A 15,561-nucleotide genomic window follows, 5' to 3' on the forward strand; every position below is an offset into this window, starting at 1 on the left:
GCAATAAGCCACATGAGGCAGTGGTTATTTTATCATGGCTTCCACAGTGTTCTTTGGCACGACGCATAGCAGAGCCAAATTGTCGTTCCATATCAAGTAGCTTGTTGCTACGTCAGAGTAACAAGCTCCGCCCACTCGCTGCACTGCTGACAGTTCGTTCTCCAGCTCCTTACACTAAATTCCCAAATTGTCATCACCACTGAGCAGCTTTTCAGTTGGCAGCTGTGACAGAAGAACAGCTAAACAACCTGGAATCAGCCAGAAATGAACGCAATACCATTTGCCAAGTGTGTAGTCTGATCTTCAGACTCTGACTAAATTGGACTGAGCCATGAAACTGCCACAATATCAAGTTTAGCTCAGTTTTGTCAGGTTTTGCTAGAAACCTTTAAATTCATGTTTAATTTATGTATAACCTTTTATTAATGTTGTTTTGTTCCAGCCAGTTTATTAACCCCACTTAATTTTTACAGCACAATTTGTTTGGTGAATTTTTTCCACGCTAGCCTAATCTTAATAAACTTACATCATAATCACAATATTGGCCAGAAAAATCACAATTACATGTTGTCCACAAGTAGTTCAGCCCTAATATCACTAAACAGACTACTACTGCTCAATCAAATCTACTGCTGGTCCTAAAGAAGATCCATAGCAGCCGCATCGCTTCCGAAGCAGAGTTTATAAACACTCATTATAAGACTATGACCTGCAGACAAATATTTAAGATACAATATTTCTAAAAATGCTTCTAAGCAAAGAAAGTCCACTTGGTATGTGTTTTTAGGGTGTTATTTCAAATGGAAGCTTAGCATCTTTGATAAGCCATTGCAAAGAAAAAAGAGCACACAGATGTGTTAAGAACCTCCTGAATTCTGGTGCTTCTTCAGCATGTGCATAAATAATTGACCAGCAGGCAGAGTGAGGAGATGCACTCCAACGAGAGCGCTTTCAAAGTGATGTCATTGAGAAAAAGACTAGAAGAGCGGGGGTGCATGGGAAACTCCAGAGAGGTTAGCATTTAAATGTGTGTGCGTGTCTACAGCCCAGCTGCCCCATCCCCAATGTACTAAGGGCCTGGTGGTGCAAACAGGCCATGAGCCAGCCAATGGCAGCCTCCTGGCAGGAGGCCCACCCTTTCATACATATGCTAATGAAGCCCCTGTGCCCTGTCACTGGGGATAAAGGAGGGTTTTGTCAGTAATTTTGAAACATTCTGGTCCCTTCTGTCATTTAATGAACAATAAATTACAATCATTAAAATGATGCTCAGTGATGTAAGTCAAAGATTAAGCCAACATGGATACGTGAAATACGTAAAACATATCTTGAGGCACAGCCTTAAACTCATGCCAAAATTTCTGTTTTCTTAACGAATGACTCCAGTATCCATACACCCACAGTTGGTGCCCTGGTGTCCAAGCCTAAAGCAACATTTCAGGTTCTTATTGCTTTCAGATGACCATTGTGGGGCTGAAGAAAAACAAACTGAAAGAGTGTAGCTTAAGCTGCTTTGATGAGGAAATTAATTGAAAATGCAAGAAAATATGACAGATGAGTGATGGTAATCTGTCATCTTTGTGCTAAGGACAAAAAGAAATGCATTGCACTACAGAACAAAGGCTGAGGAAACAGCCAGAGAGGAGGGAGAAGAAGAGTTGATCTCCACCCAAACTCCTAATCTCCATAAGACAATAATAATCAGAGTCTCCGCATGTTAATTACTGAACTGCAAGGAACTCAAACTCTCATTTCAGAGTACAGAACCTGCCCCATCACCAAACCTGTGAATCAGAAATTACATTCATGTTTCTGTCAGAGAACGCATCAACAGGCAGGCCTTGTTAACATCAGTTAGCCTTTCTAGGAAACTCCCAAGATGACTCAGAAACACCTCTAGTCACAAAGTCTTGAATAAAAAGCAGAACAGTTTCTTTGAGATCAAAATCAGTGATTAAACTTGCTCAATTCTGAAAAACAAGTTATACACCACCTTTCATTTGCCATCAAATCTTACCCTGAAATGATTAGACAAATGTACACCTCCCTCAGAAGCTGAGTAACAGCACTTTGTCATTCAGTGATAATAACACGCTGCCAAACTTTCTATGGAAGTTCCACTCACATCTTACTAATGCAGAAGACCAGTGTTCCCCACACAAATATGATAACACAGCAGAGACAGCCTCTTTATACCAGACTGCACAAACACACAGGCCCTATTCAGACAGTATATACAGATGTGGCTCTAGCTTGAGGCTGCATGAGTTCATTCAGCATGCGTCCCTAGCGCTCTACTCCAATTTGTGGAGAGAGTCAGCTTCCATTACGAGGTCTGTTCACTTGCTGGAAGTGAGTTCTCTTGGCTAGAGAAGCAGACAGAAATGGCCATGTGACCTTCCTCGCTGCCCTGCTCCCATCAGATGAGAGAAAGAGAGGTTTTCCTCAACAAAACAGCAGCAGAAAGCAGGGACATCATTAGCTAACTGAAGAAAGGAGACTCAAGCTAGAGCTGCAAAATATATGACCAGTTGATATATATTTTTGCTTTAAAAAAATGAGAATTGTTATAAAATTGAGAATTGGGTATAATACTGAAATTACAGCTGATATGTTGCCACACCGTTTAGCCTTGGGTTCACTACATGACTTTTAAAGTCTGAAGAGATTATAAAAATACTGGGCATCTTACACCATTCAACTGGTTTTTGCTAATTTTTTTGGGTGACTGAAATATTAGGGATCACATACTAAATGATTAGGGATCACACACTGCTCAACTTTTCAACTGCTGCTCAACCAAATCTATGTCCAATCTATGTCCAGAATCAAGACAGCAGACATTGAATTTCAGCAGCAGCACTTTGAGAAGAGTTGGACTGATAAACTGATCTTCCAGTGAAAATCACTTTCAGTTAATTAACAGTTAATAATTAGGAGAATGACCATTAAGGGTGTAACAATACGCAAATGTCATGATACTGTTCTTATGATATTTACGGTGGGTGACACAGAGGAGACTCTGGACATTTCAGCTCATTTAGAAATACTGACCAGATGTGTTACTTAGAAGCCAAAAAGAAGACACGTTCTGGAAGAAGCGGATGCATGGTCACTAGAATAGCTAAAAGCGATGCTCAAACATCGTCTATATAAAGTCTATTTAGTTTAAGAAACGGTAATATAAAGTTATCCATTCCTGTAATGAACAAATATGGACAAATATAAGCTGTGACCAGTGTGAAATGATAATATGTTACTATGAAGTCACCGTGGATAAGAGCATCTGCTCAATAAGTAAATGTAATGATGTTTACAATAATCATGTCTGATTTAGCAACCGCTTGGTTATGAAAAATGAATCAAAGACCCATATGTCCTCATTTCCTCTTCATAAAAAGATTTAAGTGTGCATTTTCAGCTCAAATCCCAGTTTTTTTCACAGAAATGGACCAGCAGCAACAGAGCTGGCTTTCAGTGGGAGAATGGACTTCCTTGCGCCTGCACACTGTGGGAGGGAGAGAAAGAGAAAGGGAGAGTAGCTCTCACAGCGCCTGTGCACGTCACAGGCCTGGCTGCTGCAGCGAGTACACAGGACGATGTGGAGGAGACAGGAAGTGGGTTGTGCAATACAGTGAATTAAAAAGGACAGGGTAAATGAAGGCCAACATTAACAAAACATCTTTCCTAGTGGGAGTCATGTTTCTGGTCAGCTTTGCCTACTAATATTTTCAGCACTGTAACTGAGGTCAACGTTCTGACACCCAGTATCAGTATCAAATTTATACCAGAATAAAATACTAAACTGGAAGAAGGAGGAAAAAAAAGAATTAATCCAATCTGAAACTATACAATACAGAACAGTAGCAACACATAAGCTAAAGGGCAGAAGGCAGGATACACCCTGGACAAGACACCAGTCCATTGCAGGGCAAACATACAGATTCACAGCCATGTCCAATTGGCCTGACTGCGTGTCTTTGGACTGTGGGAGGAAACCCACGCAGACACGGGGAGAACATGCAAACTCCACACAGAAAGGACCCTGGTTGCCCAGCCAGAGAATCAAACCCAGGCCCTTCTTGCTGTGAGGCCACAGCACTACCCACCGCGCCGCCCTGTTTCCTTAGTAGGTAAGAAATCCTGGATCCTGAAGCACTCCTGCTCTTTGTATACAGATGCTGGTCAGCTACACTGGGTAAAACAACACTTTGTAGAAGCAAAACAGGCCTAAAATAAACCCTGTCAGTAAGAGTAAGAGGTCTGTAATTAGAAATAGGGCTTCAAACAGCTCTTGAGTGGCACATGGGCCAACTTGAAAGCTCAGACATATTAAGCCTGTTTATCAACTCCAGTTACTCTAAACAGCTCAGCCATTTGAATGTGCATGTGTATGTCTGTGTCTGTATGTCTGCAAGTGTGAAAGAGGTAAGCGAAAAGTGCTCTATAATCATATTTTTATTACATAAAAAATATACATAAAAGCATTTACAAATACCTCATTATCCCCTAACATCCCAATGCAATCAAATTAAATGCACCATTAGATGTTTCTGTTGTATATGAGAGCCATCGAGCTGCTGGTTGTTTTGCACATAAAAATAAAAAGAAAATAATAATCTGATATCTTAAAGGCCCCCTCCAGTGAAAATCAAATTTTCAAACTTGTTAGCATGTTCATGTGGTGTCTTTTCTATGCTAGACGACACATCATGAGCGAAATAAGTAGTCAACACTGTATTTCTGCTTTGAAACTGCAGAGCTACAGTGACCACCTCAGGAAGGCAGATTCAGACAGGCGAGGATTTATATGTCGCAAACGCAAGGAACCAATCTTGTCCACTGATGAGTTGAGGTTTTCCATATCATTAGCATATATCATTAGCATATATATATATATATATACACACACACACACACATATATATATATATATATATATATATAATATATATATATATATATATATATATATATATATATACATATATATATATATACACCAGTTTTAAGATGTACACCTTCTACCTCATACTCATGCTGCAGTGTTTCATGCTGCTGTTATTTGCACATTTTATTTGCACCTTCTATTATTATGTTACTTTTGGGAGTTAACTAGGACTGTGAGTACAATGTTTTGTTCCACCTCATGTACCACCTGTGATGCGAATGACAATAAAGCCTTATCTATCTATCTATCTATCTATATAAATTAGGTGGAACGAGGTGTGCATCAAAGTCAGGTATAGCTGGCTACATGTCATATTTTTTGCCAAGATTATGGCAGAGACATGTTCAGTTTTCAGATGCAAAGTTGATCATTTTTGCAAAAGGATGCAAAGAAGAAAATGTGACACTTCATGTGTTATCAATGGATTGGAAAAACAGAGAAAAACATGTGGAGTTTATTTGTAAAAATTTAACTGTCCCTACCAAACCGGATTTGCAGTAGCCATTTTCCAGAGGACGGTTTTGCAAATTTTACTCAAAAACGGGTTTGCCACTTAACCACTGAAGCTTGCCACGGTTCCACCCATTTATCCTGCGGACACCGCACATATGAAGCAACCTGTACATGTTTTTTTTTCTTGTGTTTTATCTGTTGACTGTGTGCAACAAATATACAAAGCTGCAGTGAAAGGACCGGCCGTTTTCTGCTTATTCATAAGCCTCGTGTTCCAATTTACCTGTTCCGTCTTAAACAGTGCAGCAGTTATGGTCAAATTTGAATCAGAATGCCTTGAGCACCAGAACGTAACTTCAAGGCAAGAAATTCAAGCAAGAAGCTGACATATAAGAAGCTGATTTCAGCCTAGTAACAAATCTGCACTGTGATAGATAATGCTAGACAACATTAGCCTTACGAGGTTCATGATGATTCATGTCAAAATACAGAAAGGACCCTTTATACAGCCTCGGGGGATTGACAAAAAAAGTTAGCATACATTACTCAAAACATCTGTCGGATAGCTAAGCTCGCTAAATTAAAAGATAGCTATATTCATTACCATAATTCTGACCAAAAAAAAAAAATCACCACTTTGTTGTTGTTGTTCACAAAATAAGATGTCATGATAAAGTTCATCCTTCTAAGCTGCTAGTATAGCATTAGCAAGATAAGGTTAGCTAATTCAGGTGCATATGGAATGTGGAGAAAGCTGCTTTCCGGCAGAAAGCCCTGAAGGCAAATGTTTCTTTGCATATTCATAGATCCATGAATACTGAATGAAGGCAAATGTGTAGAGTCACATCTAATCAACTTTTAAGACATTAGGGGATTTTTATCTTGGAAAAAACTTTAAAATATGTCATTGTGATAAACAGAGACGAGTTCTTCTGACTTTCATCGATGCCTGGAGAGGTCATTTTCTCAACAGGCTCTGTAAGTATAGCTGGATGTCAGCAGTACACACCACTGAAAGACATGTTTGTGTTCTCGCATAATGAAGTGTTAGGCTATTTGGGTTATAATCTGTTCTTGCACAGGTGCTCCAAAAACATTCTTGTCTGTGTAAACTGTTTTTATTTACTGTTAGCTTTTATCGATTTTCCGTTTCGGTTTTCAGCTCAGCGTGTCTTGATTTTCACTTTCAGCCGAGAATTTTGATTCTGGTGTATCACAGGCGCAATTTATTAAACCTACAGCAAGAACTAGCAAACCATGCCAAAAAAATTCAGCCTACAAGTTCCAGGCCATCAACACAAGCACAAACACTCATCCATCAGCAATGGCTAAGGGACACCATGGGACGGGTAATCTCACAAGACTAGTTGGCGAAATCATTAAGGGAAGTGGTTCTCAATCCTAATACTGGGAGGCCCATTTTGTATAGTAACCTTCACTAATCTAATTACAGCCTTTCTTCTATTGACTGTAAAATAGGTCATACTCTCTCTGACTCCTGCCTCTGGTTTGAGGAAGAAAAGAGGATGGACAAAATGTAAAAATATGATAATAATTATAATAACTGAGTTTTCCACAAGGCCACACTCACATAAATACAACAGTTTACTACATTTCTAAACAATCATGATAACGACCTGGTAAAGTATTTGTAAAGTCATGCAATTAGTCTGTTTATCTCAGCTTTATTATCCGATTCACAATTTAGGGCCTGTAGTAACTACACTCTACAGGCTTCTGGTCAATCACAGATATGCTGGATGAATCTAACCACTTTCAAACTTTCATCATACATTAAACAGACGAACGCAGCACGGCAGGAAAGTTGTGTCTTGTTTGTTTTTCCACCGTAACCAAAGCACTCCTTGCTTTCCAAAACACAGTGAGGTTTACTCATTCCTTTGTATTCATCTTACAGTGCAACAAGTGACCCAGATTCAGAATGCATGCTTTGCATTACCGCAATGTGTTTCGACAAGAAAATATAGTCAGCATATTGACAAGGAAACTAGGTTCAGCCATCTGGAGCGCTCTTCTCAACAGCCATTCAAAATAACATTAAACCCTAAGAGCAACGAGCTCCCACATTTTCACAAATATGCACTATTAATAACAAAACAATTATATTTCACTACATCTGGTCAACATTTAAACATAATTAGCACTATATTATCTTGTTAAACAAACACAGTTTGCTGCAGCTTAGACCTACATTCTATATGTTAAGCTTACATGTTTCTAAGCATGAACTCATTTAATGAAAATCTTATTCAAATTATAAATCAAATAAATAACTCATGATGGACGATATGGCTAAAAAAATTATCAAAATACTTCCAAACATTTTCAAAATGCACATTTTTTCTGAGATGGAAGTTGGAACAGATAAAACAGAACCTGTAGCGCCCTATTCAAGACACTATACTAACTATACTACATTCACTACAGCTACAATTTTAACTCCATGTTATAAAAAAAGCGTTTTGCAACAATTTTTCGTGATATCAATAAAATATTGTCATTACGGACACTCACCAATCTTTTTGTAATGAACTATTTTAGCTCTCGCTGTGAAAGTTGTGGCTGCAAACACATTTGTAAGATCCTTCTAGTTTGGGTTCATGGATTTTTCTTCTCTTAGAATGACGCCTGTGTTAACAGCTCCCCCTTGAGGACAAGCTTCAGACTGCCAAACGTGTATGATTGACTGTGTGTTTTAATAAATATTTCCTTTAAAAAAATTTTTGACTGGGTATGCTTGTAAACTGTAAATACAATGTATATAAAACATAAGTTTCTATGAGTCTGGCCACAAATTCTTGACTTTGGCCACAAGATAAATTAACCAGTGCAAATTTTTATCTGTCTACCCCTGCATAAGCCCCCTTTTAGGTCTATTAGGTTCCTCACTCTCATAATTACATAACTTAGAAAACATAACATAGTAGGTTCATAGTAGTTTCTGAATGGTCTTAAATCTTGAAGATTAACAATGAAAAATCTTAAACTGAAGAATATGTGAAGGGTTCACAGGGTTAACAAGGCCAGTGGCACAAAGTCATGTGTGGAATAAATTAGGTGTTAATGGCTTTGTAGCAGAACACCAGCAAATCCAATCTGTGACATCTTGGAAATGCAAAATGAAAGTGCAAAACTAAAGTGAAACATGCGTTGTTATCACCAGCACAGCGGCGCATGCAACAACACACAATCTTCTCTTCACCATAAAACCTCAGCATGACAGCAGCCACTTAAAGAGGAAGTGCATAAAAAAGTGCTTATGTTCATGAGACCAAAGCTGATGTCGCACACACCTTGGGTCGTTTGACACTTGACACTGAACAAAATCAGTGAAAACTAGGCATGGAATGCTTAATATTTTGCCATGAGTTTAGAAATAAATCACTTGTAAATAAACACATGAATTTATGAATTTATTTATTTATCACAAATGCTTCTCTCTTTCTGCAGTAACTAAGTTAAATTAATCACTGTAATAAAAAACAAATTAACTGAACTTTCACTGAGAGATCTCTTGATCGCTATACAGAACACAACAACCATTGATATGGTAGGATTTCTTCATGACAGCATGTCAATTAATTCTTTTCTGTTCAAGCCATAGAATTTTTACATATAAAAATCCAAAAACAGACAAGTGTGAGTCACCAGTCGTTTTAAATAAAGTGCTGTACAAAACTGCTATATTTGCAATGCAGATGTTGTGACCACAGCCTCCTATGAGCCCCACTGTGAAGAAATACAATTTAGTAAGTTTCTCAACAATGGACCATTTCACATAAAACCACTTACAATGACTTTGGCCCAGTCCAATTTCACCCCTTGCCCCTACTACTCAGCCCTCATTTCGGTGTTCACATCTAGGGTTAGGGTCTCTCAATTTTTGTTGAGATAGAGGGGACAGCGAACCGTGAGGGCTCCTCCAAGCTGAGGTTCTTCAGAGTCACACTCCAAACAGAATGATATGAGAAAAAAAGAAAAACCGGCGTGCTAATGTCATGGTAGCTAGCTAGCTAACTTTCCCATTCCACCTAAAATAGTCCAGCAGTGCTGACACCTGAAGTGCCAGAATGTAACTGCTGCATGATTTAAGGTGGAACGGGAAAATTCGAACAAGAGGCTGGTGAATATCTAGCTTCAGCTTCACATCACCAAAGAATTAGCACTGGGCAATAATAAATATATTGTCCCACTCTTTGAAAGCATATGATGCCCTAAATGTAACTAAAGCCCAGCAGTGAGGAGCTGAACTTTTCCCTCTTCTGCTCTCACTAAAGACGGACCGGGCTGCCTACAGAGCAGCACTTACAACCTGTTAATAAAGTGATGTTTTTGTTTTGTTTTTTTTGAGGGTCCCATTTCGTAGGGCAAGTTTTCAACCATTACCCTTTGTAACTCAGTTCCAAGGGGGTGGGGTGAAACGCGAAAACAAGGGGTAGGGTAAAAAGATGAAATAGGGTTGAGCCTTTGGGCATATCTCAACGACTACACTATTTTTGAAAAATTAGTGGACTTCCTCTTCAACAATGTATAGAGGCAACTGGCACACAGAGAAAGTCTCCTGGAACACCCTGTGGAGCAACTGAGCAGCTAATGATATCTCAATAGGTTCTTTCTAGACCTTTCCTTCAGGTCTAACCTCATCTGAACTGAATGATTCAGCCCCACGTTGACATTGGAAAGACCTGACATTAGTAGAATGTTTTTCTCTGAACAGAACTCTTTGGCCGTGTGCCATTCTGAGACAAAAACACTGCAACAGATGACGAAGAGAAAAAGACTGACTTGCACCTCCTCAACCAAGCTAAGAAGTTGGATGTCTTTTCAGAAGTCGTTTTTCTTCATCTGCTGCAAGGGTGTAGAGAGACCACTCACTAAGGCACTTGCCAAATTACTCCATTTTCTACAGCAGCTGACCCCATTACACCTACAAGGCAAGTTGTCACGTATAATTCGGCAAAATGACTCTCTCTTCATAGTCATTTTCTGTAATTTGCCAGTCACTGTAATACCTGAGTTGGGTAGTCCAAAAAAAGCCAACATCAGTTATGGATTTATGCCCCATAATGTCAACACCTTTAGACTGAATTTCCCTTCTTTTAAATGAAGAGTTTAATGTAGTATGTACAATGTTCGTTTTCCAGGCCACACAGAAATATGAAAATAAAGCCGCAAAAACAGCCCATTTTGGATTATGCAGAGAATTCAAAAAGAAGTTATAGAGAGAAGCTATAAGGAGCGTTCCGAACAGCCAATCAGAACATAGATAATTTACATATGTCTTAAATGCACAGTAACCCCAGCAGCGAGTTTAATTCTAAGGTTGGAAGACAGTCAGGTATAAACAAATTACAACTATTTTTGACACTTAAAGCAACACAAAAGTAAGTGCAGCTCAGAGAAAAAGGGCATGAGCCTTTTAAAGGACAGGATGTACTCAGCCTAAGAAATCTCTGACCATAGCTGACCATAAACTGATCAGTGTGTGTTCCTCTGCGATGGTCTACATGGCCAGATGTGGTTGAAATAATGAGAAACAGCTGGGACCTGAATGTGGCTTGTTCACAAGAGTGTAATTGCACTGTAATAACAAAAAAACAAGGCCAATACATGAAGAGCAGCGTTTCCAACTGAGGTGACGGAACTGTTAAATCAACACGAGATTCACTCGTCAATGAACAACGATTCTCTCAGGCTGATTCAATCAAAGGTAGTGGCCGAAAGCCCCCTTTGCCAAGTACTTGGGAGAAAGTGGAAACCCCACAAAAGAGAGTTCAATGTTCCTGTATAAAGAGGAAGTGCTTAACCACAGGAAACGCAATTTCTTTTAGCTCTGGTTTAAACAGAATTTCAAATGGCAATTTGTCCTATAGGTTAAATAACATTCATCTCTCATAGGTCACACCGAGTGGATAATGTGACTCCAAGAGGAACGTTCACTAATGTTTTTGGTTGAAATGAAAGGCCGTAGCTGTTTAGAAAGACGGTCGCCCTGGTCAAGAAACCACTTAGCACTGATTTCAGCACCGAATTTGGACAAGACGCTAAAACAGTCACAAGCTGTTAACCTAGATAGCCTAGCTAATACTTTTCAATACTAACTACATGCCGCCGTACAGCCCTCAGCTGGAAAACAGCGATGTATCTCGCTAGCACATTCTGCCTAGAACAGAGAAACTACACTTCGCCAAGGGATTTTATTTTCTGTGGGGGTCGACCTCAAAATATTTGGACAAAACACTCAGGAAAAACGTCATTTAGCCGTTAGCTAAACAAGCTAGCTTCGAATTCTATTCGTGCTCTAACGGTTACACGACGCGCATCCTTCACGGGGAAAGCAGTAACGGCAACCGTATCCGGCGCATTTCGTCAAATAAACAGAACATAAATCACCAAACTGATGCTACTAACGTAGAAGCTTGACATGCGCTATTATGCGCTTAAAATGCAAAAAAGCAACAACACTTGAGAAACCGTTAAAACTGTGAAAGCATTTTAAAAAATCGACGTCCAATCCTCCGCCTTACCGGAGAGCTCGTCTGGCTCCAACCCGCTGTCCGTGTCCAGTCCGCAGATAACGAAGTAATCCGCGAACCGGCAGGAACTCGAGCTGAACCCGGTGCTCATTTTGAGACTGGTCCGGCTGTGCTCTGCTCTCCGCCGCCCTACTGAGGTGCATAGTAGCGGAGCTGAGGGTCAGCTCGCGCAGCCATTGCGGAGCGCTTCATAATCACAGCCCGACTCCGTCAACGCGCTCGCATTGCATCATGGGGCCTCCCACAGCTGTTTTTTTCGGTAAGCGAAGAACCGACTCGTGAAGGAATCACTCATTTGATTCTGTTCTTTTTAATAAACCGATTAAATCAAATGTTGTGCCTTGATAGGTAGATAGGTAGGTGAGTAGGTAGGTAGGTAGGTAGGTAAGCAGCTAGGTAGGTAGGTAGATAAGCAGGTAGGTAGGTAGGTAAGTAGATAGGTAGGTAGATACTATATTGATCCTGAAGGAAATTTAGCAGCCAGCATCAGTCACACAACACAGGACAGCAATAATAATAAGGGTGAAACAATATAAAAAGAAGAGGAAATACAAAAAGCCCATCTACAGCCATATATACAAATAGAAATACACAAAAATCTGCAATAAGATCTATAATCTGAGATAAATAAAGGCAGTGCAATAACAGCATATAATAACAATCCTGAATAAACACGTGCATTTATTAGTACTGAAATAAAGTGTCCAGGTGTGGAATGTCCAGATGTGCCTGATGCGTGGTAGGGGTTACAGAAAGTGCAGTATGTACAGTAAGGTGTCCATTTGTGCAGATGGATAGAATAAACCTATGATTTCGCAGGAGATTCATCTGTCCTCTTCCCTCTCTTCTCTTCTGGCCACCAACTTGCAACTAAACATGCTGCTCTTGTCCGTGATGGTGGTGTCCAGCGGGTGGCCATCATCCTCCATAGTAGAGAGTAGTTTGTGCAGTGTTACAGACGTGTTGCTGAGGCGTTCCAGTTATTAACTTAAATCATTTAACTTAAAAAAATTACAGCAAAAATACCAATTGTTCATTGGGGACAACTTTGAATGTGACTGATTACTCAAACATGCAGCTGGGAAGTGATTTTTAAGCACATATAGAAATTTTTCACAGTAACGATAAATATTGTCATGTCGCCCAGCTCTAGTTATAAGTGCGCTTAAATCCATTAGTTAGCACAAGTCCAATCAGACCTACTAAACCGAGCGCGTTGTATGAAGTGGAGATGACAATGAAGTGGACTTGAAATGAATCACTGAATCGATTTGTTGAAACAAACAGTTTGAAAGAATCGGTTCGGGGAAACTATTTTTGAGGGTACTCGAGTCACTGGTGCGCGTGCGCGTCGCTGGTCACCGATGACGTTATGCGATTGGTCGCTTTGTCGTGCCTTGCGGAGGCAGAGCGAGAGGATTAGAGAACATTTAAAGTCAATCAAAGCAAAGTTAAAAAGTCTAAGGTGAAATACGACAGACACACAGACAGAGGCAGACGAGAGAGCAGACCTATAGACCACGGTTTTTAAACACGTTTAGGCTTGAACCACAAAATAGACACATGTATTTGTAAAGATTTGCATCCAGATGTTATTGTGTAGTTATTAACCAGCTGCTACACATATTTGCTTATTACTTTTAGACAAGTACATTTCAAAGGACGTGCACTCTTCTGAGAATTTTCAAACTGGACTTTTCCCAGCACTCAAGTAAGGAAAGCAATCTACTTTTTGGGTCCTTCCACTGATTTTTCAACGTCTCTGCATAATTCAATGGTTAGGATATTCAATGGCAAAAAAGTTGTGACACTGTGTAAAATGTAAATAAATGTAAATAAAAACTGAATGCAATGATTTGCGAATCTCATAGACGCCTAATTTAGTTAAGTGACTCTTAGTAGTCCCACAACGGGGAAATTTCACCTCCACATTTAACCCATCCATGAAGTGACACACCATATACACACTAGTGTATGTATACTAGGGGGCAATGAGCACACTTGCCCGGAGCAGTGGGCAGCCCTATCCGCAGCTCCCTGGGCTTGCTCAAGGATGCCTCAGTCATGTGCTGTCAGCTCTGGGAATCAAACCAGCGATCTTCCGATCACATGGCTGGTTCCCTTACCTCCAGCCCATGACTGCCCCAATTATTTACAATAGAACCTAGAACACATATCAGATGTTGAAAGTGAGACATTTTACCATTTCATGAAAAACATTAACTCATTTAGAACTTAATGGCAACAACGCATCTCAAACTTGGGACAGGGCAACAAAAGGCTGGTAAAGTAAGTGGTACTAATAAAACAGCTGGAGGAGCAAATGTGAAACTAACTCATATGACTGGGTATAAAAAGAACATTTTAGAGAGGGAGAGTCTCTCAGAAGCAAAGATAGGCAGAGGTTCACCAATTTGAAAAAACTGTGTCTAGAAATTGTGTAACAATTTCAAAAAAGTGTTCTTCAATATAAAATTGCAAAGATTTTGAATGTCCCACTATCTACAGCACATAATGTCATCAAAAGATTCAGAGAATCTGGAGAAATCACTGTACGCAAGGGACCAGGCTAATGGTCAACATTGAACGTTCACAATCTTTGGGCCCTCAGGCGGCACTGTGTTAAAAAAAAGGTATGACTCTGTAGTGGAAATCACTGCATGGGCTCAGGAACACTTCCCAAAATCACCGTCTGTGAACACAGATCGCCATGCAATTGACAAAATGCAAGTTAATTTCATAAAGAATCAAAGAAGAAACCGTATATTTTCAGGATCCAGAAATGCTGCTACCCTCTCTGGGCCCAAGTTCATTTAAGATGGACTGAGGCAAAGTGGAAAAGTGTCCTGTGGTCCACTGAATCAAAATTTGACATTCTCTTTGGAAATAATGGACTGCATCCTCCAGACTAAAGACTTCCCAGCTTGCTATTAGCACACAGTTCAAAAGCCAGCTTTCCTGATGGTATAGAGGAGCATTAGTGTGCATAGCATGGGTGTCTTGCACATCTGTGAAGGCCCCATAAATGCTGAATGAAATATACTTGTTTGGCAACATATGCTCCCATCCAGACAATGTCTCTTTCAGGGAAGGCCTTGAATATTTCAGCAAGGCGATGCTAAACCACATACTGCATCCATCACTGCAGCATGGCTTTGCAGAACAAGCCTGCAGTCCAAAACATTTGACACATCATGAAACGAAAATCTGGCAAAGAAGACCCAGGACTGTTGAGCAGCTGGAATCCTACATCAGACACGAATGGGACAACATTCCTCTCCCAAAGCTCCAGCATTAGGTCTCCTCACCTCCCAGATGTTTACAGACTGTTGTTAAAAGAAGAGGGGAAGCTACACAGTGGTGGACATGGCCCTGTCCCAAATTTTTAGACATGTGTTGCTGCCATCAAGTTTCAAAAGAGTTAACGTTTTTCATGAAATGGTAAAATGTCTCACTTTCAACATATGATGTGTGTTCTATGTTCTATTGTGAATAAAAATATGGGTCTGTGAGATTTGGAAATCATTGCATTGTTTTCATTTACATTTTACACAGCGTCCCCACTTTTTTGGAATTGGGGTTGTCAATAAAGTCACTCAA

The 15,561-nt window shown here is 39.9% G+C and overlaps 1 protein-coding gene across 5 annotated transcripts in view; it reads right to left on the reverse strand.

Moving 5' to 3' along the window:
• Window positions 1-12,188, reverse strand: part of dennd5a (DENN/MADD domain containing 5A) — a 63,188-nt gene extending 51,000 nt beyond the window's left edge. For 3 of the 5 annotated variants that reach the window (XM_017685759.2, XM_017685760.2, XM_037545334.1), the window contains exon 1: window positions 11,953-12,188. In XM_017685759.2, the coding sequence (XP_017541248.1) occupies window positions 11,953-12,052 (100 nt within the window). In that variant the 5' untranslated portion in view covers window positions 12,053-12,188. The remainder of the gene's footprint in view (window positions 1-11,952) is intronic. The other 2 variants (XM_037545335.1, XM_017685761.2) reach the window with 1 other exon arrangement.
• Window positions 12,189-15,561: the final 3,373 nt, after the last annotated feature.

Source organism: Pygocentrus nattereri, chromosome 15 (assembly GCF_015220715.1).
Source record: "Pygocentrus nattereri isolate fPygNat1 chromosome 15, fPygNat1.pri, whole genome shotgun sequence".
NCBI classification, from domain to species: domain Eukaryota; kingdom Metazoa; phylum Chordata; class Actinopteri; order Characiformes; family Serrasalmidae; genus Pygocentrus; species Pygocentrus nattereri.